The 26,147-nt window shown below is 48.5% G+C and overlaps 2 protein-coding genes and 1 pseudogene across 2 annotated transcripts; 1 reads left to right on the top strand and 2 right to left on the bottom strand.

Moving 5' to 3' along the window:
• Positions 1-99: 99 nt before the first annotated feature.
• On the bottom strand, positions 100-1,127 carry LOC133910837 (uncharacterized; annotated as a pseudogene).
• A 4,205-nt stretch (positions 1,128-5,332) lies between these two features.
• Positions 5,333-11,702, bottom strand: LOC133913740 (uncharacterized). Its single transcript, XM_062356976.1, has 10 exons — positions 11,548-11,702; positions 11,328-11,430; positions 11,069-11,171; positions 10,571-10,714; positions 7,895-7,953; positions 7,260-7,327; positions 7,125-7,176; positions 6,581-6,781; positions 5,892-6,494; positions 5,333-5,696 (listed from the first exon to the last, which is right to left on the bottom strand). The coding sequence occupies exons 1-10, from the start codon at positions 11,586-11,588 to the stop codon at positions 5,481-5,483; spliced, it is 1,590 nt and encodes a 529-aa protein (XP_062212960.1). The 5' UTR covers positions 11,589-11,702; the 3' UTR covers positions 5,333-5,480.
• A 1,166-nt stretch (positions 11,703-12,868) lies between these two features.
• LOC133913741 (protein DETOXIFICATION 54-like) lies at positions 12,869-16,167 on the top strand. Its single transcript, XM_062356977.1, has 2 exons — positions 12,869-14,123; positions 15,004-16,167. Exons 1-2 carry the CDS (start codon positions 13,149-13,151, stop codon positions 15,550-15,552), a joined length of 1,524 nt encoding a protein of 507 aa, XP_062212961.1. The 5' UTR covers positions 12,869-13,148; the 3' UTR covers positions 15,553-16,167.
• Positions 16,168-26,147: the final 9,980 nt, after the last annotated feature.

Consider the following 26,147-nt stretch of genomic DNA (forward strand, 5'->3'; position numbering starts at 1 on the left):
AGCTTCTTTCCACCGTTGTAGCATTTTTTTCCATGCTTATTATGAAAACTAAGGAGAAATATTATTTTTGTCCTCGTCTTCCTTCCACTCTATCGAGCGTCATCGCTTGCGCGCACGTGCGCCTCCTCCCCTCGTCTCAGATGTGCATGTGTTGTCCCCCACTATGGTCGACATCGACGACCCTCCTCCCCCTCCGCGGCCACCCCACCCAAACTGCATGGCCACCCAAGGCGCCCCCCGTTGTGGTGCGGGTGGAGATCGGCGACGAGACTGCGGCACTGCACCTCCTCTCCCGTCAACGGTGAGTCCCATAGAAGTGGAACGTGACAACTTCGTAGGCACACGTCGCGGCCTCGGCTCCATCATGCCAGGGAGAGGAGGCGTGCGCGGGCGACAAAGGAGGTGCGGGGGAGGAGCCGATGGTGGCGGCGCGCGCAGGAAACAGATCCAGCACGACGTGGAGGTGACGTCATCATGAGCAGCGGTGGCTGAGTTGGAGAGGGAGGACAGGCCTGAGAAGACAGCCGTGGAGCCGGATGCAACAACTACGATCGCATCGGCCATCGTGGCTGCGAGGGCCGCGATGTCGATGGGGAGATCCTCCGTAGTAGCGTGAAGGGGCTTGCCAGCCACAACGCGCACGATGATCGCGAAGCAAGGGAGGTCGCACCCACCGTGTCGTTGCATGTGCGACGCGGACGCTAGCCTCACGGGGTTGACATGCCATAGCACAGCTCACATGTTCATCTGGAGCGCGGCAAGCGCCTGACGGAAGCTGTCGTGCGCGTCCACTAGGCGGAAGAAGTCATCGAGCAGCCACTCCACGAACGGCGACCTCCCCAGCCGGCGTAATGGCTCATGCGCATGCGGGTGGTGCAGCAGCTCAGAGAGTGACACGAGCACTGGCCTACCTGTGACGCGGCAGCGGACACAAACAAAATTGTTGGTGCACCAGTGGAGGGTGGCGACTGGCCAATCAGTAGGCGCAGCGTGGCTACATCGTCGTCGAGCAGTAGCAACAACGGGTGGAAGCAGCAAGGGAGGTTGCCGAACGGATCCAGTACGTGCGAGGGAGGAACCGCCGCACACGAGGTACAAGGGAGGAGTCGGCGCCCCGACGACGGCATGTGGGTGGCCCCAAGTTGAATGGCGGCAGCGGCGCATCGTCAGATCAGGCGGGATGGGGAGAATTGAGAGAGAGGGTAGAGTGATCATTTCCACTTCGCTTGCACGTCGGCAGGTGAAAAAAATTTAAAAATGCCACGTGGCGGTGGAAATGAGCTCAAAGTGGCAAACGAGAATGTTTTTGTGGGAACAATGTGGCATTTTAGCATAGCATCTCGAGTGGATGGCTTTTGAAAATGTGTCATCCGCTAGAGTGGTAAAAAATTTATTAACCCTAGTCTTACTTATTAAGTATGGTTTTATCTGTGAACTGGCGTACCTTGGCTTATTAGGATTATTGTAGTGGAACGTGTCTAGTCGGGTTTGAATTTTATACTCAGCACAGATCTCATATTTTTCTTGGGATTAGCTAAGTGCTCGTATGCTGTAATAAAAATATAAATATTAGATACGGTGATATTAAGTATAAACTTAAGGCATAGAGATGTGGATGCATCATATGAGAATTAATGAACGAATATATCTGGAGTGACGTCGTAGTTTGATTTCAGATTAGATAAAAAAAATGAGAGAATTATCCGCTAATTTCTCTTCTAATTTATTTATTTATTTTCATTAATAAAACGAGTCTTATATCCATAAACATTAGTAGACCTATCGAAATAGGCCTGACGAACCAGCCCGACACAAGCCTGACTAGCACGACCTGGTTAAGGCATAGCCCATTAGGCTCGGTTAACATAACGGGCCGTGCCGGCACCGTGAGGCCCTGTTAAGGTAACTGGCTGTGATGTGCCAACCCGCGTACCGGAGGTGCGGCCCACGACACATCCTGTATGCAAGGTCAACAAGTGAAACGGGACACTTGAGGAAGCATATTACATGTTACAAGAAAAAAAATCTTGAGTTACCAATGAAACCGTATAATTTTTGAAGTATATTCTAGGTTTTACTCTTTTTTACTTCAAGTAGAAATATTTTTAATAAGGCAACCAATCAATAAAGTTTATTTATCTATTTTTCATATTTTTTTAAAAAAATTAGGTATTAGTTTTGAAATTTTCAATTTTCAAAGGATTTTTTCAAAGCTATGTTGGCTGTGCCGCACCGCCGTGCCCACCGAGCCACTAGGCCGTCCATGCCACTGTACCATAAACGTGCCCGAACCAGCTCAGCATGGCACAATCGGTCATAATTCATTGCTACATATATTACACTTAGACAATCTTATATGTTCCCCATCTATTTCTCTGTAGATCTTTTCAAAATATTGCCATATTGATGACGATGCATGTGAGTCCTCAACGTCTTGATCTATGACTAGAAATATGTATTTGATTTATTGAATTGGCTAGCAATTAGCAAAAGAGAGAGCAATAGAGAGAATTAGAGTATGTGAGCTCATGAGTGATTTTGTGGATAGTGCCTGTCAAAGTATTGAGTAAGGGAGCATCCTAGCTAACAGGCCTCATGAGGGGTATGGCGACTGACGAGAGATATTTCCTGAATCTTGGCTCATCGCGTGACCAGGTCAAAGTTCGCTCGCCCAGCGTCCTTGCGATATATTGTGATCATGCAACCAGCCCTGGCGTCCATACCTAACATATCTAATCGCATTTATTGATTTCTAATCAAGTGTTTTTCTTCCCGAGGCACCTTATTTCAACGAACAAAGTCGTGGTCAGCGTAGATAGGCAATGCCCCATCCCGTAACATTAAATGCTACGGAGTGGGGTTTTGCGGACCGACTTAGCGTCACGCGATAAATGGGATAGGGTTTGTAGAACGACCAGGCAACTGGACGAGTTTGCAGGCGGGCTCACGGAAGGCTGGGATGGAACGCCTTGACAGATAAGCTTGCGGCTCACGGCGAGGGGACAGATGGGGCTACCGAAAACTGGAAGCGTCCATAGAGATAGGATGGGCCCCGCAGTACCACCGACGTAAGGTGTAGCGTCCGTGCTCCAGGTGGTGATGGCCTAACAAAAGAATATCTAGCTAGGTATGGATCTTCGGAAAGGGGTCCACTTGTAAATTCTCCTTCTCTTATATATAAAGAGGATAACAGATCTAGGATTGGGGAGAGGATATCATCTGTAATCAGTTCACAAACACTCATAACAAAATACACAGGACATAGGGTTGTTATCCTTCGGGAGGCCTGAACCTAGATAACCTCTGGTGTTCTTGAGTTCATCACGCTGTAAGTGTCGTTCATGAGCCCATCGACTGATACACCCCAGAATCATTATCAGGGACTAACTCTCGGGAGTTGGCTCGCCAGGTAGGGGACGTATTTCCGCGTTTCGGTAGGTGTTGGAGATCAGATTGGGCTACCCATGGCCGAATCCATGGCAACCGCTGATTCCCATCCGAGGACCCCAGGCACCGCGAGGTATTCATCATGGGATACGACCCAAATGAGCCTGGTGTGCTCCAGGTATGGGACACCGAATTGGAGTCTGAATGCTCCAAGGCTCAACAGGAAGTTTGCATGGCAGCTCATGCAATGGGGGGCAACAAAGGCTCTTGTGTTTCAGGTGCCGACGATGATCCCCAGGCCACACGCCTAGAGGGGAACCAGATCGGCGCCAGACATAGGGATGCTCTGACACAGCCACAACCATCACAACGTCGTCTGGAGGAGCTACCGCAGAGGACACAATCTTTGTCAGCGTCGTCACGAAGGCTGTTGTAGCGAAAATAGCTCTATTAGGCCATGTTTGTGATTTTGGTGATTAATAACAACATAGTTAGTGGGACTAATATGTTTATCAAGAATATATATTAGTATGTCTCATGGATGCAATACATGAAGAAGCCAGTATAGCTAGGACAAAGTTTGATCGAATTGGAGAAGTCCCAGGAAGATTGACCTCACCGGATGGTCCGGTGCTCTGGGTGTTGAACTCACCGGAGCATTTCTAACAGAGAAAGTTGCAGCCATTGAAGTTGAAGATCAAAGTACTGGATGGTCCGATGATCAATGTGTTGCACATAATGGACAATAAACAGTACAAAGGGACAGAAGGAGTTTAACACACTGAAAGGTCCGATGTATGTGTTGTACACACCAGAGGCTTAACACCAGACTGATTTACACAGAGAGAGTGCCAAGTGTTGAAGAACGAAGTTCAAGGCACCGGATGGTCCGGTGATGGATGTTGTATACACTAGAGTATTATTTTCAGAGAGGGTTGCATTGGTTCAGTTGGCTGAAGTTAACTCATCGGATAGTCCAGTGATGAAGTGATGTGCACCGAATGCTTACACTGGAGTAATTTATACATAGAAGAAGAGAGGGCTCGGACTGCTCAGGATAACTCACCGAATAGACCGGTGATGGAGATGAATTATATATTGGAGTGTCCAGTGTTCACAGAGGCTTGAGTGAGGGTTCCAATGGTAAGTTTGTGAGAGTGTACTCATCGGATGATCCGGTATTAACACTATTGTTCTCACCGGATCATCCGGTGTTAACAACTTTTCTGAGCCGTTGTGTTAACGGCTAGTGCGCGGGTTTGAGGCTATAGATACCCTTCTACTCAGTCATTTAAGATTGCTTGAGTCATGAGAAGTTCGTGCACACATGAGAAGATATCCAAGCCACCAACGTGCTTAAAGTGATCATTCAAGACGATTAAGAATATCATTAGAGAGTGATTAGTGCTTATAGGACTAGAGAGGGTGTTGCTAGGTGATTGCTGCCTAGAAATTGAATCAAGGACCGATCCAAGCTTATATCTCTTAGTACGCTGGCACCTTGGAGTCTCAGTGACCCGTCGATAAGCTTCTTGACCCTTTGACTTGGTGTGAAACGATGGCAGGAAGATTATATGGGAACGCGAAGATCCTTGCCTTTGTGGCTTAAGCTTCGAAGTGATCACGACAGCAAAAGACCGAAAGAGAGACTTGTGGTGAGATCTTACCTTGGTGGCTCATTCAGATTAAAATCTTACCTTTGTGATTTGATGGCTTAATAGCCGTGACCGGGTGCCATCTAGGACGTGCAACATGCTAGTTGTGTGCATCCTGGTTATACACTATAAAAAATCCGACCTTTGAGCTTCGAAGGAAACAATAACAAACCATGAGCGACACTGAAGCGAAATTTTCAGACAAAGCAAACTAGGACGGGAGGTGGAAATCAAAGATCCTGGCTTCAGTGTACACCCATAGAACCAAACAAGATTTCACCTCAAGGAGATAGAGAACACCATGAGATTTAGTTTATTGATTTCCTGTTGCATTGCATCCACTCTACAACGTTTCTTAGTGATCCAGTACAAGCCAAAGCCATAAAACAAAAGCATCATACTAGATTAGAGCTAGGAGCTCCAAAGAACTGCTACTGTTCATGAAACCAGAGGCCATTTGGTGTCGCCCATTGCATATGAGATGATGTTCCTTTTCAGTGGTGATATGTACTGGGCACCGTGGAACGCAGCAGCTCTCACTACATTGAGGGGTCCAAAATCAACAGAGTACATCTTCTGGAAACCATCTAGCACTGCTGTCATCGCAACATTGGCGACCTTTCGGTCTTTCTCATACCGTTGTAGCAAAGAGAGCTGCCAAAGGAAAATGATATATATTTTGTTATAGTTGGACTAGAAATCTAGAATCCGGAATATGATCAACAATCATGATTCATACCCACCATAGGTGCCATGAATCACAAGAACGATCCAGAAGCAGCTAGAATGCTAGATCAGTTCTGCGATCAATTTTCAATGGAAAAGACTAAACAAAAAAAAGGTACTTACATCCCCAACATCAGAGCCCATGGAAACTCCTTCAGCAATAACTTTTGCTAAAGCAGCAGCATCTCCAAAGCCCAAGTTGACACCTTGGCCGGCTAAGGGGTGGACTGTATGAGCAGCATCTCCAACTAGTGCCAGCCTTTTCGAAACATAATCATGGGAATGCATCAGTGACAATGGAAATGCCATTCTCTCAGAGATTACACCGGTTGCTTTTGGTGGTACTTCAAAGCATTCTTTTGTAGATGCTGCCGTGCTCCCGATACCAGAAAATAACTTTTCCATGTAATAATCAAGAGTACTAGAGCGAGGATGTTGACCATAACCGAAATCCAATGCATCGTTCACCAACATCACAAACTCTTCAGGGCTCATTGACTTATGGCGCAGAGATTCCTCCGGACTCATTGTCCACACAATATTGCTGAAGTTGTCACCTATCGGAAGTAGTGCAAATGGACCAGAAGGGAGAAACCTCTGCCATGCACAATCATTTTCCACAACATGCTCCACAGTACAGATAATTGCACTTTGTGGATAATTCCAACCAGTTGTTTTTATGCCTGCAATCTGTCTCACATTAGACTTGGAACCATCTGCTCCTATCTGCAACAAAGTTTGAATAGGAGATTGAGGAAATGAAAGAAAACAAAAGGCCATACTAATGCAAAAGAAGATAAATAAGCAATTACCACCAATTTGGAATACAAAGTCTGTCCATCACTGAGGTCAAGTTTAACTAAATTACTGCGGTATAATTCTTCTGAAGTATGACCACCAGATGCTGCTTCACTTGATGCTGCCTTCATTCCTGCTTGTTTGTTTTTTGATGGGAAAGTAAGAGACACCAATCTGGTAGGATATATCATATCTTCGATATCATCCAATTCTTCCTGATCAAGCAAACATTTCTAACCATCAGACTAAGTTGAGTATTTCAACCAAAAAAGAAAGGCAGACTAACAAGAACAAGAAGCACAAAATCTGGGCTGCACAACACCAAAATATTAACTTCCGTGTGTTTATTCCTTCAAAACTTTTAGGTTATTTGAGATCATCTCATTTTACTACATGCCAGTAAGCACATCTCAAGAAGTAGTTGCATGATTGCATCATATTGCGTACAGCTAACAAAATGAAATATATATATGTGTGTTACTTTGGTATCTATAATGCACAAACAGCAAGGACAACGAAAATTAAAAATGGTATCCAAGGTTTCAAGAAAAGACAAACCTGTAAACGTAACAGCAGAGAGTTGCAAAGCACCTTGTTCTCCACCACACATCTAAACAATGCAAGCACAAATTGAAAACTATGAACCACTGACCAAAAGAAAAAAAAAATGCATCCTCTTCTATTAAACCATACCCAAGGTGTTCTTTGCCCACATCTCTTGCATTATACCTCGTGTATCCAAGTCCAGTGTAATCCCACACCTGCCAGTAGTAAGTAAGTGTCCGGTATCATAGTACTAAAAACGAGAATCAACCATCTTAAGGAAGAAATTGTTGCTCGTATTGTGTCATTGCATGCAAAGATCAGAGAGGAAAAGACCAAAGAAAAAGAAGGCAGGTAATAATGCCTGCACATATGGTTGGGTTGTAGTTGTAGTGTTGCACAATAGACCACAAACTAACAACCTGGCTGGCATGCATAGAAAATATAAAAATGTTTATGGTAGAACAACTATCTTCCAAGAATAACTAAGCTTCTGTTTTATCCAAAATGAAAATGAGATTGTCCAGGTAAGCAGAAGCATAATAGAGGTACAAGACTGTCTTTATGTTACAACTGGAAACTGAGATGGACATTTTTGGGAATCTTAAGCTTGCATGTCCCATTTGTACTCCTAACCTAATCTACAGCACAGAGTATATGAATTCAATCATTTAATCAAGCAAATGCAACAAGAATGTGTTTGGTCAAAAGAGACCAGAGATGAAAAACAACAGCCATAAAAATGAAAGAAATCGTGTATAATTACAAGCATGTTATGTCATCACCTGCATTTTACCAAAGAAAGCATGTCTTTGCTGTTGAACATGCTCCCATGCGCCAATGTCTGCCACATTACAGAGTACACGCATGAAGAATATTACCGATAATATGTTTTTATTTTTGGTAGCTAAACAAGCCATTCAAATATAAGAAGGAAAAAAGTATAAGATGTTACATATATATTAAAAATTGTACTCTAACAACCAAATTGGTCGCAAAGAAGAATGGTAACATTGCCACTGCTGTGATGCAACAGAAACGTAAAGGATGGTAACTTTATCGCTGCTATAATGAGGCAGAAACTTAGAAGAACGACTGATCAAAACACATCAATAGAGTTGCCAGCACCATCGACTGATGTCCTTATTTGACATGAAGTACCAACATATCACCATACTATACTCCAGAAGATAGGCAGTTGAGCGAAACATTGCATGGAGATTAAAAATAATAATAAACTACCAAAGATTGGATGCAGATTGGCTGTGCAAAATGATGGAGAAACATAATACAAATATGAGAGAAACGCTTTACCGAACTTCATATGGCAAGCCATTTGTGGCGGCCAAATTTTCCCCAAACTGGTGGGAAGTTAGGGAAAAAAAATGGGTGCGTGGCAGCTGCGGTTGGGGCTAATAAAGTGTGGCAAGCCACGAATATAAATCAATATTCATGAACCAAACGCTGGCCAAAGTTGATCAAACGCTGGCCAAAGTTCCCATCACACGGCTCACCAACTTGATCTTCTGCGGGAACCTTATGCTTATGTAAGAACAGGCCTGGCAAAAGAAGTACGGTCTCGCTTTCCTTTGCCACTCAAGTGTACGGCATCTGCCGTGCTTAGGCCCCTTCTTCCCTTCCCTAACCCAAAAATGAGTCCACCGCCTGCCTGGCACTGTATGGGTATAGGTATGGCGTGCAGGCCAGACCCCCTTGGATTTTAGGTGATTAACTACCGAAGCGAAGAAAAGGCTGGATCAAGAAAAGGGGGGTACTACGAGCCCTCTGCCCCACGCATCTAACCAGCTCGCGTGGTTCACCGGTTCCACCGACGTCACCCTTAGATAGAGTTATTCAGTCGATACAGAGATGCGCTTAAAGTGGGGGGTGTGTTGTCCCTATTGGGCTGGGCGCCCTAACGGTCACTCTCAAACTCACTACTTGAGTGACGAAAGTCACTTAGCTTCTTTAATAGGGCTTGCCAAAGAACCCCTCCGGGGCCCCGGGAAGAGGAAGAAGGAGATAGAGCAAAGGTCTCCTCTTTCTGTCCGCTCTTCCCGGCATGTAGAGATCCGATTGGGCTTATAGTTTAATTGGTTGAAACGTACCGCTCATAACGGTGATATTGTAGGTTCGAGCCCTACTAAGCCCATCTGACCTGCTTAATCAATGACTCCGGTAGTCACCTGAACCACTCTCTCGGATAGCCCACAGCCTCTCTTCTGGATGCGAAAGAAGATTCGATCAACGTACAAGGTTTGCCTTCTTGTGAGAAGGAGGGTTCTGAATTGTGTTCTCAGTGCAAAAGGAGTCTTTGAGAAGGTTCAGTGAGTCTGAAGAGAGAGAAGATCAGTAGAGCAGTCCGGCAGCAGTTCGGGGGTCAGCTTTGGGATTTGCCTGATCGACCCCTACCAGTGTATTAATATACAAAAATGAAGATTGACATTCGTCTAAATCGAAATACCATAAAGGTATCAATTACTCTCTCCACCACTAAGATGAAAAAAAAGACAATGGCAAAAGGCAGATATATAACTTCGGAAATGTTAGTGAACAACTTATATTCTAGAATAGATCGAACAACACATGTATTACCTCAACCCGGTTTGATAATTGCAACCCAATATTTTAAGGAGCCTTATCCTTTAGTCAATGAGACTAATCTACTTTGTTTAGCAATAATGGATCTATTGATCTTGTTTGGATATCCATATCCTTACGCAGTGGATTCATACTGTAAATTCACGATAATATATACCATTATTGGGTCAGGATTGGATAGCAAGAGTTGTCGGTAGCCGGCATTAGGTAAAAGGAAAAGCTCTATAAAAGCGAAGAAATGAAATCGAAGGCCGATGGTAAAGCTGGGGCGGATTTTGAGTCGACCAGTTCGCTGAGGGCAAGATTGGAAAGAGTGGTAGATGATATCAGGTACTCCGTATGAAGCGAGGCGTGCGAAAAGAAATAGCAACGGGAAGAAGATGATTTTAATGGTAAGGTATCTTTATCTCGAGACGAATCGCGCGAGATTCCAAATGATGCGGAGCAAAGCGGAACATTTCTTACTCTTCAGTTCATATCACATCCATTTCTAACTTATACCTTGAGGAGATATCATAAAGCTATATCACAATCAAATTGTGGGTGATCTCTCCACAATGCTGCCCAACACTCTGAACAACGTCCTGTACTCAAATAGGAAAATTCAAACTATCATGTTCCAGAGCTTTAGCCACAGTAATCTCCTGTTCATAGCAAGCTGCAAACTAAGTTGGATATAGGTGTGCCAGTGTACAGTTACGGCCTGACTTTGTTAATACCCTAAACAATATCAAAGGTCAACCTAGATGAAATGCCAACCAAAAACAAAAGGCAAACTTAATTCTAAATGTCGGTACAGGACAAGAGCAGTTTGAATAAAAGTACGCAACACAATACATATCTTTGATTCAGAATCATACCTTTGAAGAAGGAAATGGTTGCAGGAGTAACAGTACTGACCCTTGAATCGGGTATACTGTTTTTTGGCAGATAATTTCTTGACTTCAGCGCAGGGTTGCTATCGATAATAGCAACTCTCAGATGTTTTGTTAATGGCATATTGGCTACATAAAGGATACATAAGCATGTGAGAAATTTCAACTTTAGTGCAACACATATAAGGTACGGTTTGACAGAACCTTCGAAAAAGAAAATCACCTGAACCCACAAAATAACACTGGTAGTGATAAATACTTCACAATGAACTAGTAACGGGTGAATGAGGCTCTCTGAGAAGTGCAAAACTCTATTCTTTTGGGGTGATACTATTTATGATTAAATACAAATGCCTTAGCTTATGACAACAAGGAAGGTATGTTCCAAACATCAATCACCAGCCAAAAAAAAAAAAAACACAAGGTGCCAAACTGATCAACAGATTAAACAGCTGGAGAAAGTACATAAACAGCAATACCTACACAATGCACAAGCAACAGCCAAGCCCACCATGCCTCCACCAACGATAGCAACGTCGAGCACATCAGGCGTACACCTCGCGCCACCAACTTTCTCGGTATGATCCTACATGTTTCATTGAGAAAGTTAGTACTTGCACACGCGCATGAGACATGAAACCTCGATTCCATAGTGAGCAATCACAACACGCAAAACCATAAACGACGCATTAGCACAAGCGAAACGCAGAGAGAGACAGAGGGAGAGGGATTGGTGGAGTACCTGTGATCTGGGCGCCCCGCCGGACGCTGAATCCGGGCGCAAAGCCGGCGCGTCGCAGAAGGCCCTGACGAGAGGCCGGATCCGATTCGCCGCTGCGAAGCATCTGTTCGGGAGCAGAGAAGAACAGAGGGAATGAGCCCGAGACAGCAGTAATCGCGAAGCGCAGAGCGGAAGGTGGGTGGGGATGGGATGGGATGGGATGGACCGCGCTCGCGCGCACCTTCTCCTGCAGAACATAGCGGAGACGGCGGAGGCGCGCATCGGCGTCAACGGCGACGAGGGGGAGCGATGCGCGCCGTGGAGGGCTTCTGCGTCGTGCACCGGTGCGCGGTGGAGGGCTTGTTGGGTTGGGCTGGGCTGGACTGAGCCGACTTTCCTAGCGTGCTCCTGAGCCGGAGGAAAGTTTGATGGGCTGCGTCCCCAGACGGAAGCAGGCTGTGTGGAACTGGATACGCCTCACATGCTGGCACGCGTTCACAGTTCAACCATGTCAGAAAGGGCTAAGGCATATCTAGTGCAAGTATATTAACACACCTCAGCCATTTCATAGGATTTTAGTGCTGTAGATGGGAGAGAGGTCGGCGAGAAAAAAAGGTTGTTGTTTCGTAAAGCTACCATCTAGCAAGCTAAAATTTAAGACTATGTGACTACTTCTGTACCATTACACAAATTGTCATTAAATGGTTGTAAAATTACTATGAAACAACTAAAAAGATAATTAATTGCATAAGTTATCTGTTAAATCGTCTCAAGATTACGTGTTAATACACGAGAATGCCTATAAAACGGCACCAATGTGCTTACCTAAATTAACCCATAATTGATATGGCAACAAATCAAGTTATCAAGATGATTGGTGACAGGAGGATGATTGTTAGATCGATAATTATGAGCTTTACCGTGTTGCAAGAATCTTTCACTTGTTGGAAGTTGAACCAATGATTTATAATTATTTGCTATTGTTTAATGATGCATTGTATTTTTATTTATAGTTACTTGTTTGTTAAAATGATGATTTTTAAACACCTATATATGTCAAAAAGAGATGCAGTTCATTTTTTTGTTTCGTTGTTATATGAATATACATGTATAAATAAAAAAATATGTAGAAAAAGAAAAACCCCGACACAAGGCGTAATACAAGGCTGAAAACCGTATAGTCGCTACAAAGTGAGTGGCCTAGCATGTACCTGTTACCTAGTTTTAGAACCTTGATGCCAAGTGATGGCGTGAACATTTAAAAACAAAGTGATGTGTCAACAAACGAATTTTGAAAGTGCTCCTTACGCACTGCCTCTTGTCAAAAGAATACGTGGTTTTGACATTGACACGGTCGCTTGAAATTAACTTTGATGACTAGTTTATATTTCAATATGATTAAATCATAAAATCTAGAGAATATTTTAAGACAAATTTCCGTGCTCGTAATGTAAGTATTTAAAGGATATTTGAAAAGTTAAATAAATTTATAAAAGATAGATAGGAATGTTTAAAACGACATGCTTTGGTGACCGAAGGTGGTGTACAAGCATGCGCGGTCCTGCCCATAAACCAAACTGGAGTTACAGGTACCTTTATAGCCGCACCCGCAACATGCAGAAACGGCAGCATCAGTATGGTCTTTCTTTGTAATCCTGCACGATCACAGCAGAATCGCCGCGGGTTTTCTTTAACAACAGCCAGCCTAAACCACTGCCCATATAAGGGACAGAGCAGAGGCAATCACAGCAGCGGCGGCGGCGGCGGCGGCGGCTAAAGAAAGAAACTTCCTCCTCTGCCTCTTTCACACAGAGCAGTTGCAGTGACACCCTTTGGCTCGGCATGGCGATCCCGCTCCAGGGTAAGGCGGCGCGGCAGCAGCGGGAGGACGGGAAGGGCGGGGGCCAGGTGGACGCGGGCGGCGACGACCAGCCGTCCGCAGCGGCGGAGCTGCGGGCGCTGTGGAGCATGGCGGCGCCGATCACGGCGCTCAACTGCGTCGTGTACCTGCGGGCGATGGTGTCCGTGCTCTGCCTCGGCCGCCTCGGCCCGCTCGACCTCGCGGGCGGCGCGCTCGCCATCGGGCTCACCAACATCACGGGCCACAGCGTGCTCTTCGGCCTCGCGTCGGGGCTCGAGCCGCTCTGCGCGCAGGCCTTCGGCTCCCGCAACTACGACCTCCTCACCCTCTCCCTGCAGCGCGCCATGCTGCTGCTCCTCATCGCCGCGGTGCCCATCGCGCTGCTCTGGCTGAACGTCGGCCCCATCCTCGTCGCGCTCGGCCAGGACCCCACCATCTCCGCCTCCGCCGCGGCCTACGCAGCGTACGCGCTCCCGGACCTCGCCGCCAGCACCGTGCTCCAGCCGCTGCGAGTGTACCTCCGCTCGCAGGGCATCACCAAGCCCATGGCTGCCTGCTCCGCAATCGCCGTCGCGCTGCACGTCCCGCTCAACGTCCTGCTCGTCTTCGGCCTCGGTTTCGGCGTGCGCGGCGTCGCGGCCGCGCAGGCGCTCACAAACACCAACATGGTGCTGTTCCTCCTCGCGTACATCAAATGGGCGCGCGCGTGCGAGGACACGTGGAGGGGCTGGGCGCGCCCCGCGGCGGTGGCCAGCGGGCTGGCCGGGCTCGTCAGCCTCGCCATCCCCAGCTGCGTCGGCGTCTGCCTCGAGTGGTGGTGGTACGAGGTGGTCACCGTGCTCGCCGGGTACCTGCCGAACCCCGCCGCCACTGTCGGCGCCGCCGGCGTGCTCATCCAGACCACCAGTCTCATGTACACCGTTCCCATGGCGCTCGCGGCCTGCGTATCTACCAGGGTAAGCATCTCAACCCAACAGCGCTGCATCAAGATTCGTGAAATGAAAACCAACCCCTAGCAACCATATGTCCTCTCGATTTTGCCGAGATTTTTGCGCCGGAAATTTGGGTTATTTCAATTTCTTTTTTGAATCTTTACATACGAGTCAATCCAACTAGTACTGTAGTATCATCCGACGACGAGCTAGGAAGTGAGATTGCTTTCAAGTTGACATCACCGGCGTTTTTCTCGAAGTAACAACATTCGCAGTTGCTTGGCTAGTCTAGACTATGTGCATGGTGAGTTTGGCCTCCTACACGTCAGCGGCAGCCTCCACAGGTGTGGTGCACCATACATATTCTGCGTGCCACGCCATGCTTCTTTCATGCAGGCTTAGCCTCGGACCAAGGAGGCCTACATGTTTTTCCCTTTTCAATTGAAGAACACATACATGTTTAGAGTTTGCAGTTTAAAAGAAAGGGTCATGAATCATCGTGATTCCCTTCTTTGGTAGATTCCCGTATGCCTCTTTTTTACCCCAGCCATGGAAGTTATTCCGTTTTTACAGTAGCAGAAACGACAAAGGCTGTAAGTTTTGTTTCTTCCATATCGGCGGTTCGTCTTCGCATGTCACTATGCCAACACGGTACATAGCAGTGTGAACCATCAATGGCTGTCATGGAGCTCGCAGTACGAGTCGTCCGGCCATGTCTTTACCTGCCACACACTGTTCAGTTGATGTTTTTTTCTGAGGTCTGTTCCAAGAAAAGACAAGAATTGCATGCACGCCACCATGCAGAACAGTAGCAAAAATCTTCGCATAATAGTGGTTACACTGTGTCGATACTGTTTTGTTTGATTCGTGAACAGGGTTCGCTTGATTGATTGTGATTTCGCAGGTGGGCAACGAGCTGGGCGCCGGCAAGCCTCGTCGGGCGAGGATGGCGGCGATTGTGGCGCTCGGGTGCGCGCTGGTGATCGGCGTCATCCACGTGGCCTGGACCGTGGCGTTCAGCCGGCAGTGGGTGCGTCTCTTCACGACGGAGGCATCGGTGGTGCGGCTGGCCTCCGCGGCGATGCCCATCATCGGGCTGTGCGAGCTGGGCAACTGCCCGCAGACGACGGGGTGCGGCGTGCTGCGCGGGACCGCGCGCCCGGCCGTCGGCGCGCGCATCAACCTGCTCTCCTTCTACCTCGTCGGCACCCCCGTCGCCGTGTACCTGGCGTTCGGCGCCCGGGCCGGGTTCCGCGGGCTCTGGTACGGCCTGCTCTCTGCGCAGGCCGCGTGCGTGGCGCTCGTCCTCGCCGCCGTGGTGTGGCGCACCGACTGGCACGTCGAGGCGCTGCGCGCCAAGAAGCTGGCTGGCCTCGAGCTCGCGACGGCCACCACCACCGAGGAGAGCAAGCGCCTCGTGGCTGTCAACCGCGAGCCGCCAGAGGACGTGTAGTGTAGCGCGCACTGGGTAGCTGCTACGACTAGCACCTGCGGCTTCCAGCGGATTGGCGACTCGTCAGAGTCAAATTCGTTGCCTTTTTGCTAGCTTTTGTGTCGTGTGCAGCTTCAGCGCAGGGCAGGGGCCTTGATAGCTTCTGCTGGATCGTTTCGTTCGTAGCCGACGCCGAGCACATTGATTAGCTATGGTGGTGGTGAATCAACGGTGAATCGGTGATGGTGGTGGTGGTGGATGTCGCAGCTCGCAACTAGCACCCACAAGTTGCTTCTAGCAGCGTAGCAAGTGGTGACCATGTTGCGTTGAGATGTTTTGTGCTTGGAAAATGACCTACCCAGCTAGCCATGACCCATCAGAGTTCCGAACCTATCTACATAGCAGCACTGCAGCAGTCACTTGAGATAACGCATGGGATGGCGACGCCTTCCAAAGGAGGCTCTGCCTTTGCCGAATCGCAATCGCTTATTTGTGCTGCACACTGCACTAGAGAAGAAGAGTTGCTAGCACGCACTAGTGTTCACCTGGGGCTGTGTTGTAGAGGCCAGATGCCATCAGTGTCTCAAATGGATCCTGTTCTGTTGCCTTTTTTCTAAACTATAATTCTACTGGCTATATGCAAAGCAGCTTTCTATTAATATTCCCCCTTTTGGGAGGACAATATCCTGCACGTCGCTGTCGCCTTTCTCGCGGTTGTCGTTCAGATCACAACTTGGCCTTGGTTCCACACTCACGAGTCGTCCGTGTTGTTAGTGCATGTTTCTACCTCAACTGTCATGACCGGTTCTCTCGCGTTCTCTCCCTGTAATCAGCTAAACTATCGCTGTTAGTTGGTTGGTTAGCCTTGGCTCAACGCCTCGTGCTTGTATAAATATCTACTCCTCTAATCAGATCACAACTTGGCCTTGATTCCACACTCGCGAGTCGTCGGTATTTCACTCGCAGAAATCGCAGTGCACTCCTCTCGTCAGTTTCTGTGAGAATCGACAGAGTTTCCAGATCAGGTCTGCCGGTCTGCTGGCTGGCTGGCAACTTGCCGACTGGTACCAGAGAATCAACCAGCCAATACGTGTCGCCGTCTTCGTTACCGGCCTGCGTGTGCACGCAGCTGATGCTGGTCTCTCGAGTCTGATCATGAGCCAAATGCTAAGGCAAGCACTGCAAAACACTGTACTGTCATCACTGTTCATACTTTTGGCGATCGGGAGGCAGGACGAGCGCTCCAGCAGAGACGGCAACGAGCAGCACAAGGATGCGGACGGCTCCAAGCGGCACCAAATTTGTGGTCAGAAAAGGTAACCTCTGTCACTGTTTATAAGTATGCACTTGAGTTTGAAAAGAGGAGGAAAATAATAGATGTTAGAAAATATAATACTGTTAAAGATGAGAAAAATAGATAATATTATAATAATGTTAGGTGCTGTTGTAATAGTAATATAGAAAATAAAATTTTAAGTATCTAGTGGAGAGGCCGGCGTGTGCGTCCGTGTGAACCAATCCTAGCGGCTGGATCGTCACGCGTCACATCGATCGGGTGTGCTCACTGCTCACGCCGATGACGACCGATGAAAGCATGCACGTATGGCCATGGTGCGCGGGGCACGCATGCATTTGCAAGCAAGACTGCTTGCCTGACGAAGCCGGTGCTGTCAGCAGTGTGCGCATGCATGCCTAACGAATAGGATGTAGTTTTGTATTTTTTGAATCATTAGATCGATCCAAAATTAAAATAAAAAAATTAAATATTCATCTGACCTAATTAAGTTCAGAAAAAATAAACTAAGTATCAACCTAAAATTACCCATTTACATCCTTATTAAGGAACATAACTATCCGTCAGATATCGATGCAGCGGCGGACGACGTTTCATGATGAAAGAGTGCATGGACACACACTGCCGCATCTAGAAAAGGTAGCATCAAGGTGAGTTGCTGCTCGGGATAGATAAAGACATTTCCTTTTTTAAAAGCCCATTTTCCACTATTGGTGCAACTAGAGTACTACAGTGCGAAAGTACTGAAGATTGAAGGATAATCGTGTACCAACATGTAAATATCAATCAACATATGATATCTAGGAAAAGAATCTGCAAGTTGAATTAAACAAAACAATAATCACCTGTAGGTTACGGCGCCTTTGCTCTAATTGAAAAACTCTTCTAGATTAGTGGAAGTATGGGGTGCCGAGTTAGCTTGTTGCCAGGTCTAGCTTGCTGTTGATGAAAACGCAACACTGTGAGACACATCAGAGGCTGTCAAACCGACAACAGCTCGGATTAACAGATACTTGTGATGCGTGAAAATCGAGCAGAACATAACTAGTCAGCTTAGTACTAGGGGACAAACATTGAGGCTGTTGTTTGTTTCAACTTGCATATTCTTATTACAATTCAGTTTTTAACAATCTAGCCTCTACATTGTAAAAATTCAGCAATATACCATTCATCAGCTTATACAGATTATATAATACAGTTTTTATAATTTATAATCTACAAGTTGTTTTCATAATTTTGAGCTGAAACAAATAAACCATGAAATTAAACGACTCCAGAGACCATGGGTGCTCGCTTGGATGCAGCCATGGACTGCTGGTTGCTAAATCCAGCTCGTTCATGTATCAGCTACTTCAGCGTTTCCCTTTTCTGACCCTTGACGCGCATGATTCATGGCCTGCGTGGTCCACTCGGCTGCAAGTGGACAGAGCTGCTGATACATGAACGAAGGAATTCAGGGATTCGGATTTCGAGAGGACGAGACATAATCTCTTGGTGCTTTGTCAGGCTACTTGCAATTATTTGCTGCGTTTCGTATCTTACGCCACTTGTGTTATGGACTCTTGCATTGTTTTAGCAAGGCGTAATCCTGATGAAAAGACATTAGATTGCATAAGACTGACAGGGTGGTTGTCGATTGTGTGTAGTAGAAAATCGAGTACTCCGGACAGATACTTGGAGCTTGGGTGCCCCACCATGCGTTTGCTGATCCAATGAAGATGCTTACATATCCATATCCACTTAAAGAAAGGGAGCCAAAATGGAATTGAAAAAGAAAGGCAGTTTTAATCAGTACTAGATCACTAGTATTACCGACAAATCCCTTTAAACCAGGAAAGGCGCAAGCCTATCTCCATAATTTTTCTCTGCTTTCCCCTAGCTTTGCCAGGGAGGCAAGTCCTGCACTCTGAACTCAGTTTTTTTACTCATGTGTTTGGTATCCTTGACTAGCTGATTGCATCATCTGGATACTATTAGCAGAATACACGGTGAGTGCAAACAGAGTGTGTAATTGGGATCTTGCCCTGTTTGGAGACAAAAAGAAAAGTTAGTAAACGGATCAGGATCTTGTTTGTACCTGCAATGCACAGTTCATGCCCGTGTTCGTATCAGAAGTCTGAAGTCACCTTTGTGACAGACAAAAAGAGAAGGACTCTGTCGGGACATGTCTGCTAGCGTTTGCCGCTGCCTATCCGTCGGAAGCAGGTAAACCGTGCGGGCGTCCACTATCCCCTGCGTCTTCCGACCGGTGTGCCTTGCGACAAGGCAGCGGCAGCGGCAGCGGCGGCCGGTCCGAAACGAACGCATGCATGTGTTGTCCTGTGCCGCGCTGTGCACGACGGCCGGCTAGCGCCAACCCATTAGTTAGGTCGAGCCTCGATCGCCGGATCGCTCGCTCGGTCGGTCCCATTTCATCCCATGCATGGTAAGAAGCTGTAGCAGCTAGGCGACAAGACAAGGCGAAGCAGCCAGCCGAATTGGCGTGCGAGTCACTGCTGCTGTTCCTCGATCCGCCGTGCGATTGCTCGCGGCGGCGGCAGAGCATGCCGCAAGCCAAACAGGCCGGGCTGGTCAGTTTGACGCCACGTACACTGCTGCGCTGTTCGCTGTGCCTGTGGTCTGTTCGTACCAGGCAACTACTAGCCAAGCCAAGTGCCCAACTTCAAGGTTGCTCCTCTGGTATCTGACTTGCGTCGAGCCGATGGTCACACGCCGGCCGGCGTGCATTCGAGTGAGCGGCTCCAACCACAGTCGGTAGCTGCTCGTGTAGGCACGGAGCACCTCATCTCACGCCCGGCCCTGCTGGTCCGGCATCACGTGGCCATCCTATACGGAGCTAGCGCTGTTAGACAGTGGACTTGTGGCTCGTCTCCCTGCGCCGCTCATCTACAGGCGCATGCAGGCGTTCGTATACACGGCAACTACGTGCATGCAGGCGGATCGGTCTCCAGGATATACACGGCAACTTCTCCAACGGAATCATTTGCTTTCCATCTATGTTAGCCGGGATATTTGGCTTGTAATCTTCTTTCCGTTTTATCGTTGTACCGTGTAACTCTATTAAGAGCCGATCCGGCTAGTCAATTAAGGCATCGTGTATTTTGCCTACTGCTCATAAGCTTTCATGGTATCATGATCCGTGATCGCCTCCTGTGCGACCACGCGCTTCCGCACAAACTCTAGCCGCGCCATGGCCGACGACGATGACGCCACCGCTGCGGCGGCCGCTGCTGCTCGTGCGCACGACGAAGCCCTCGCTCGCGCCGGCGACGACGCTGCTCACGCGCGTGAGGAGACTGCCGCCCACGATGACGCTGTCGCCCAGGCTCTGGTTCTCCACGAAGCCGCCGCCATCGCCAACCTTCATGCACAGGCACTCGCCGTCGAGAACATACGCACTCTGGTGCCCGTCGTCCTCGACCTCGGCTCGCCTAACTACAACAAGTGGCGCGCCCGGTTCCTCATTACGTCGGGCAAGTACTCACTGACTGCCCACGTCCTCTCCGACACTATCCGTCGTGACTCCGCGGATTGGTGCCGCATGGATTGTGTCGTCCTCGAATGGTTGTACGGCACCATCACGCCCGAGCTCTGCGAGATCGTCATGGAGCACGGTGCCACCGCGCGCGCCATTTGGCAAGCGCTCGAGGGGCAATTCATCAGCAACCGGGAGACACGCGCACTGCACCTCGACGCCCAGTTCCGTGCTTTCATCCAAGGCGACCTCAGCGTCTCGGACTACTGCCGTCGCCTCAAGAGCATGGCCGGCGCCCTCGGCGAGCTCATCCCCTATCGAACTCTCGTCCTCGCCATCTTACGTGGTCTGAACGAGAAGTTCAGCTACATGGTGGCTCTCCTCAAGCGGCAGCGGCTGTTTCTGACTTTTCTCGAAGTGCGCTCCGATCTCCTACTTGAGGAGCTCGAGATGTCGTCACGCCCAAACCAGCCGTCGACTGCCCTCCTCGTCACCACCTCCTCCAACGCAAAGGGGAGCGCCCAATCCTCGGGTGTTCGCTCCACAGCACCCACTGTCGCGGCGCAGGGCCACAATGGCTCCTCCGGCGGGTCGAACAGCGCCAATCGTCGACGGCGCCACAACAACGGGGGCAGCCATGGCACCAGCGGCGGGAAAAACAGCAACGGGGGCGCTCTGTCCGGGTGGCCGTCCTTCTACAACCCATGGACGGGTACCATCCAAATGTGGCCCGAACCAAAACAAGGCACTGGCACTCGGTCTCCGGGCATCAGCGCGCTGCAACCGCGCCTCGGCAGCATGCCGCACGCCTTGTTGGCCTACCCGCCTGTACCTCACGGCATGCACATGCCCATGCAGCAGATGGCGTCAGCTCCCGTGCATCAGCCCTCAACTCCAGTACAGATGCGCCCATGCAAATGCAGTTGCCGTCTGCTCCCTTGATGCCCATGCAGATGCCTCCACAACCTGCGCCAGGGACACCCAGCTGGCCTCACTCTGGCACCACACAATGGGACCAGAATGCATTGGCAAACGCGTTCAGTACTGTGACTTTGCAACAACCACAGACCACGGACTGGTACATGGATTCCGGGGCCTCCTCACACATGACTTCCGACGCCGGTAATCTGTCCTCCTTCTTCACACCCCGGTCCTTTACTCCTTCATCTATCGTTGTCGGTAATGGGTCTTTGCTGCCCGTTACCTCCACTGGCTCTACTAATCTTTATGGTCATCTTCACCTTAATAATGTTCTTGTCGCTCTCAACATTATTAAAAATCTTATTTCTGTCCGTCAGTTCACTACTGACAATAATTGCTCTATTGAGTTTGACCCCTTTGGCCTTTCTTTGAAGGATCTCAGGTCCCGGAACGTGATCGTTAGGTGCAATAGCTCAGGTCCTCTCTATCCATTGCACTTGCCACAGTCCGTCGTCCCGTCGTGTGCCTTTGTTGCTGGTGTACCTGCTGCCCTCTGGCATCGCCGTCTCGGCCACCCCGGTCACGACGCGCTCTCCAGTCTCGCGTCCGTCTCCGCCATCTCATGTAATAAAACTGCCAGTGACACTATTTGTCATGCTTGCCAGCTTGGTCGCCATATTCGTCTACCTTTTGCCGCATCTCAGTCTCGAGCTCAGAACATTTTTGATTTAGTGCGTTGTGATCTTTGGACTTCTCCTGTCCTTAGTGTGTCGGGTTACAAATATTATCTCGTTATACTTGATGATTACTTGCACTTTATTTGGAATTTTCCTTTACGTCTCAAGTCCGACACTTTCAGCACTATTTCTAATTTTTTATCTTATGTGGCTACGCAATTCGGCACAACCATCAAGGCGGTCCAATGTGACAATGGTCGCGAGTTTGACAACTCGTCCACCCGTTCTTTTTTTCTTACTCGTGGTATTCACCTCCAAATGTCATGTCCATACACCTCTCAACAGAACAGTAAGGCTGATCGTATTATTCGTACCATCAATAACATTATGCGCTCGCTCTTATTTTAGGCGTCGCTACCTCCCTCCTTTTGGGTTGAGGCTCTCCACACCGCCACCCTCCTCCTCAACCGGCTTCCCACCAAGACGATTGATTCCTCCACCCCGTTCTATGTCTTGTACGGTGTCCATCCCTCCTATAACCATCTCCGTGTTTTTGGTTGCAAGTGTTATCCCAACTTGTCTGCCACGTCTCCTCACAAACTTGCTCCTTGTTCCGCACTGTGTGTCTTCCTTGGTTACTCTTCCAATCACAAAGGTTACCGGTGTCTTGATCTTTCAACAAATCGGGTCATTATTTCTCGTCATGTTGTCTTTGATGAGGCATCTTTTCCTTTCGCCGAGTCGAATTCACCCACCGCTAATGATTTTGATTTTTTGTCCGAATTTGAGTACGTGCCGGCTCCCATTGAGCCATCACGATTGCTCTCTCGTGCAGGTTCTCCCACGTCCTCTGTTGCTGCGCCTCTTCATGCCCCGCTGTGCACCCCCTTCGGTGCCACGGCTCATGCGGAAAAGCGCGCCCTCGCGATCGAGCCTCCCGCACCTGGCTTCCACACACCTCCAGCGGCTGCCTCGGCAGGGTCTCCAGCGCCACGCGCGGCTGTTCTCCCGGCACCACGTGCGGCTGGCTCGGCAGAGTCTCCAGCGCCACGCACGACTCTTCTCTTGGCGCCACGAGCGGCCTCCAAGCGCCCCAAGGTGCATGTGTTCCCGTGGCTTTTCCAGGCCACGCGTCTGGCTATCCAGCAGTTCAAGGTGATGCCGTGGCCACTCCAGGTGCTGCCGTGGCCACTCCAGGCGCATCTAGCCTCCTAGCGCCTCCAGGCCACGCGCCTGGCCTCCCAGCGCCCACGCCACGCGCAGCCGCGCCTCACGGAGCAGTGCAAATTTCTTCAGTCGTCAACAACCACGGCATGGTAACTCGCGGCAAACAAAGGCTATCAACAACCTGTGACCCGCCTTAATCTGCAGGCCACTGCGCTCTCACCAATTCCGAAGACGTACCGGACCGCTCTTGCTGATCCGAATTGGCGCCGCGCTATGGAGGAAGAATATGCTGCTCTTCAGGCCAACGCCACATGGGACCTCGTACCTCGTCCCTCCAAGGCGAATGTGGTCACTGGTAAATGGATTTTTCGGCACAAATTCAAGGCTGATGGCACTCTTGACAGATATAAAGCACGCTGGGTTCTCCGTGGTTTTACATAGCTTCCGGGTGTCGATTATGATGAGACCTTCAGTCCAGTTGTCAAGCCAGCTACAGTCCGCACAGTTTTGTCACTGGCTCTCGCTCAACAGTGGCCAATTCATCAACTGGATGTGAAGAACGCTTTTCTTCATGGCACTCTGACTGAGACAATATACTGTTCCCAGCCTACCGGCTTTGTTGATTCCTTCCGCCCCGATTTGGTTTGCCATCTGAACAAGTCACTTTATGGACTCAAACAGGCGCCCCGTGCATGGTACAGTCGCTTCGCCTCCCATCTTTTGACTCTTGGATTTACTGAGGCTAAGTCCGACACTTTCCTTTTCGTTTATCACCGGGGCGCAGAAACTGTTTATTTACTCATCTACGTTGATGATATTGTTCTCACGGCTTCTTCAGTTGCTATTCTTCGACGCACTATTGATGATCTACAGCGGGAATTTTTCATGAAGGACATGGGCCCCCTCCATCATTTTCTAGGAATTTCAGTTCAGCGCCATGGCAGCAGCCTATTTCTATCTCAGCGCGAGTACACGTTGGATATTCTGGACTGTGCTGGTATGTCAGAGTGCAAGCCTTATCGTACACCTGTTGATACTCATCCCAAGATCGCCTCTGATGCTGATCCTCCTGTCAGTAATACAACACAGTACCGCAGTCTTGTAGGTGCACTTCAGTACTTTACCTTCACTCGCCCAGATATCTCTTATGCTGTCTAGCAGGTCTGTCTTCATATACATGACCCGTGAGAACCGCATCTCACAGCAATGAAGCGTATTCTTCGATATCTTCGTGGCACCGTTGATCATGGGCTTGTTCTTCATCCCTCTGCACCGACGGATCATGACTGATCCCCACGCAACGCGAGAGCGCATTGGCCTTGCCAGCCGGCGACATTAAACTTGCTATCTACTGCATGCTACTCCTACCTCTGCTGGCTGACTGTTACTGCATGTACTTCTGACCGCAGGGCCGAGCTTTGAGTGTAGGGTAGCCATGGCCCATGGCCTTTTTAGCAGTTCAATGAACATGTTCAAATCAAGAGGAATGGGTTGGGTGGTGCAGGAGAGCTGTGCACTTAGATGAAGCAAATGTATATATACATTTAAAGGTGTAGTAGAAAAATAAATTATAAAGCATCTTTAGTTATCGTAATAAATAAATAATTTAAGATAAATTCTCTTCAAGAGAATAAGGCTGTGCACGCCTTGACGTTCGCGCGCGGTGAAGGGCCAAACGACATGTGCCGCCGGCGCAGCAGCAGCGACAGGACCACCATTCAGCACTGCTCACTGTTCGGTCCCGTCCTAGGCACTAGCTGTAGTAGTACTAGTATTGGCGTCCTTGTACTACTGTGCTGTCGGCGGTGCAAAATTCTCGGCATGCAGAAAGATCATGCCCTCTTCACGTTGCGAATTACCACTGAGTATGAGTATCATAGTTAAAAAAAGAAGAATAATTACTACTACATAGTACTACTGACTTGGGGTGCGTAAGGATGCCGGTTGGACGATGACTGAGCAGGGACTGAGGAAGTTCACATTTGCTGCTCGTTCATACTGTGCGTAGTACAGTGTAGCTTAATTTCTTATTGGATTTAGTACAGTTTCACTCCGTACCGTTGCTTGTTCGATGCCTTGCAAGTTGCAAGTGCAGGTCCTTGCCCAAGAACCGGTCGGCAGGAGAACCCTAGCTAAGGTCTCTCCTTTATCGCACAGATTTGTACCGCGACAGAGACAGTTGCCAATGCAACAAATTAGAAGAACAGCCAAGCCTGTGCTGATACTAATTTACACAGCAAAAGGAAGTTGTTTGCTCCCCTCTAGCAGCGGGAGCCCTTGTCCTGTAGACTGCTTTTCTCTTCAACAATTTGCATTTTGGCACAGATTAAAATGTGATCATGCATACAAAAATTTCAATACATTACCGTTGATAAGGATTCAATGCACGTGTAAACCACAAAAAACCATGCATCCACTAGCTTAGCCACCTAAAATTAATAATACTGAAAAGGATATAGTGTCTCCCACCTCTCGCTTTCCACGAGAGCCTGCATCCATCTGCAGCTAGCTAGCTTTGGACACCAGAGCTTTCTCTAGCTAGTTTATGCTTCCATGACTTGACCTCATATACGAATTGCTTCACTTTCTTCTTTCTGCAGTACTGCATCCATCTGTGTCCGACACCCCTCCCCACTAGCTGGCTAGGTGCAGAAAGAAGAAAAGGACCAACCGATGCGCATCAACTGCCTGAAAGTGTCCCATTGAGCCATGCAAATTGCAGTTAGCTAGCCAACAGCAATGATGCAAACAAATCGATCAAAGGCAGATGATATATGCTGTTATCATATCATGCATGTGTTATCATGCAGTAACAGCTAGCCTAAAAACAAAAAAAAACAGTATATATATAGACAAATTAAAAATCTACCTATCTGCCTACCTAGCTATATAGCTCTAGCTGTTGAATGATGGTGCCTGCATGGATGCATGGTAGTTGAGGTGCGTGCATCCATATCATCACGCACTGCACCACCGGCGCAGCGAGGCAGCGACGAGCTCGATCGGAGGTGGTCTCCGCTTTAATCATCCCTCTTCGAGAAAGCTCGCGCTTAGCGAAACAAGGGCGCACACGTACAACCGG

Source organism: Phragmites australis, chromosome 3, assembly GCF_958298935.1.
Source record: "Phragmites australis chromosome 3, lpPhrAust1.1, whole genome shotgun sequence".
Classification (NCBI taxonomy): Eukaryota; Viridiplantae; Streptophyta; class Magnoliopsida; order Poales; family Poaceae; genus Phragmites; species Phragmites australis.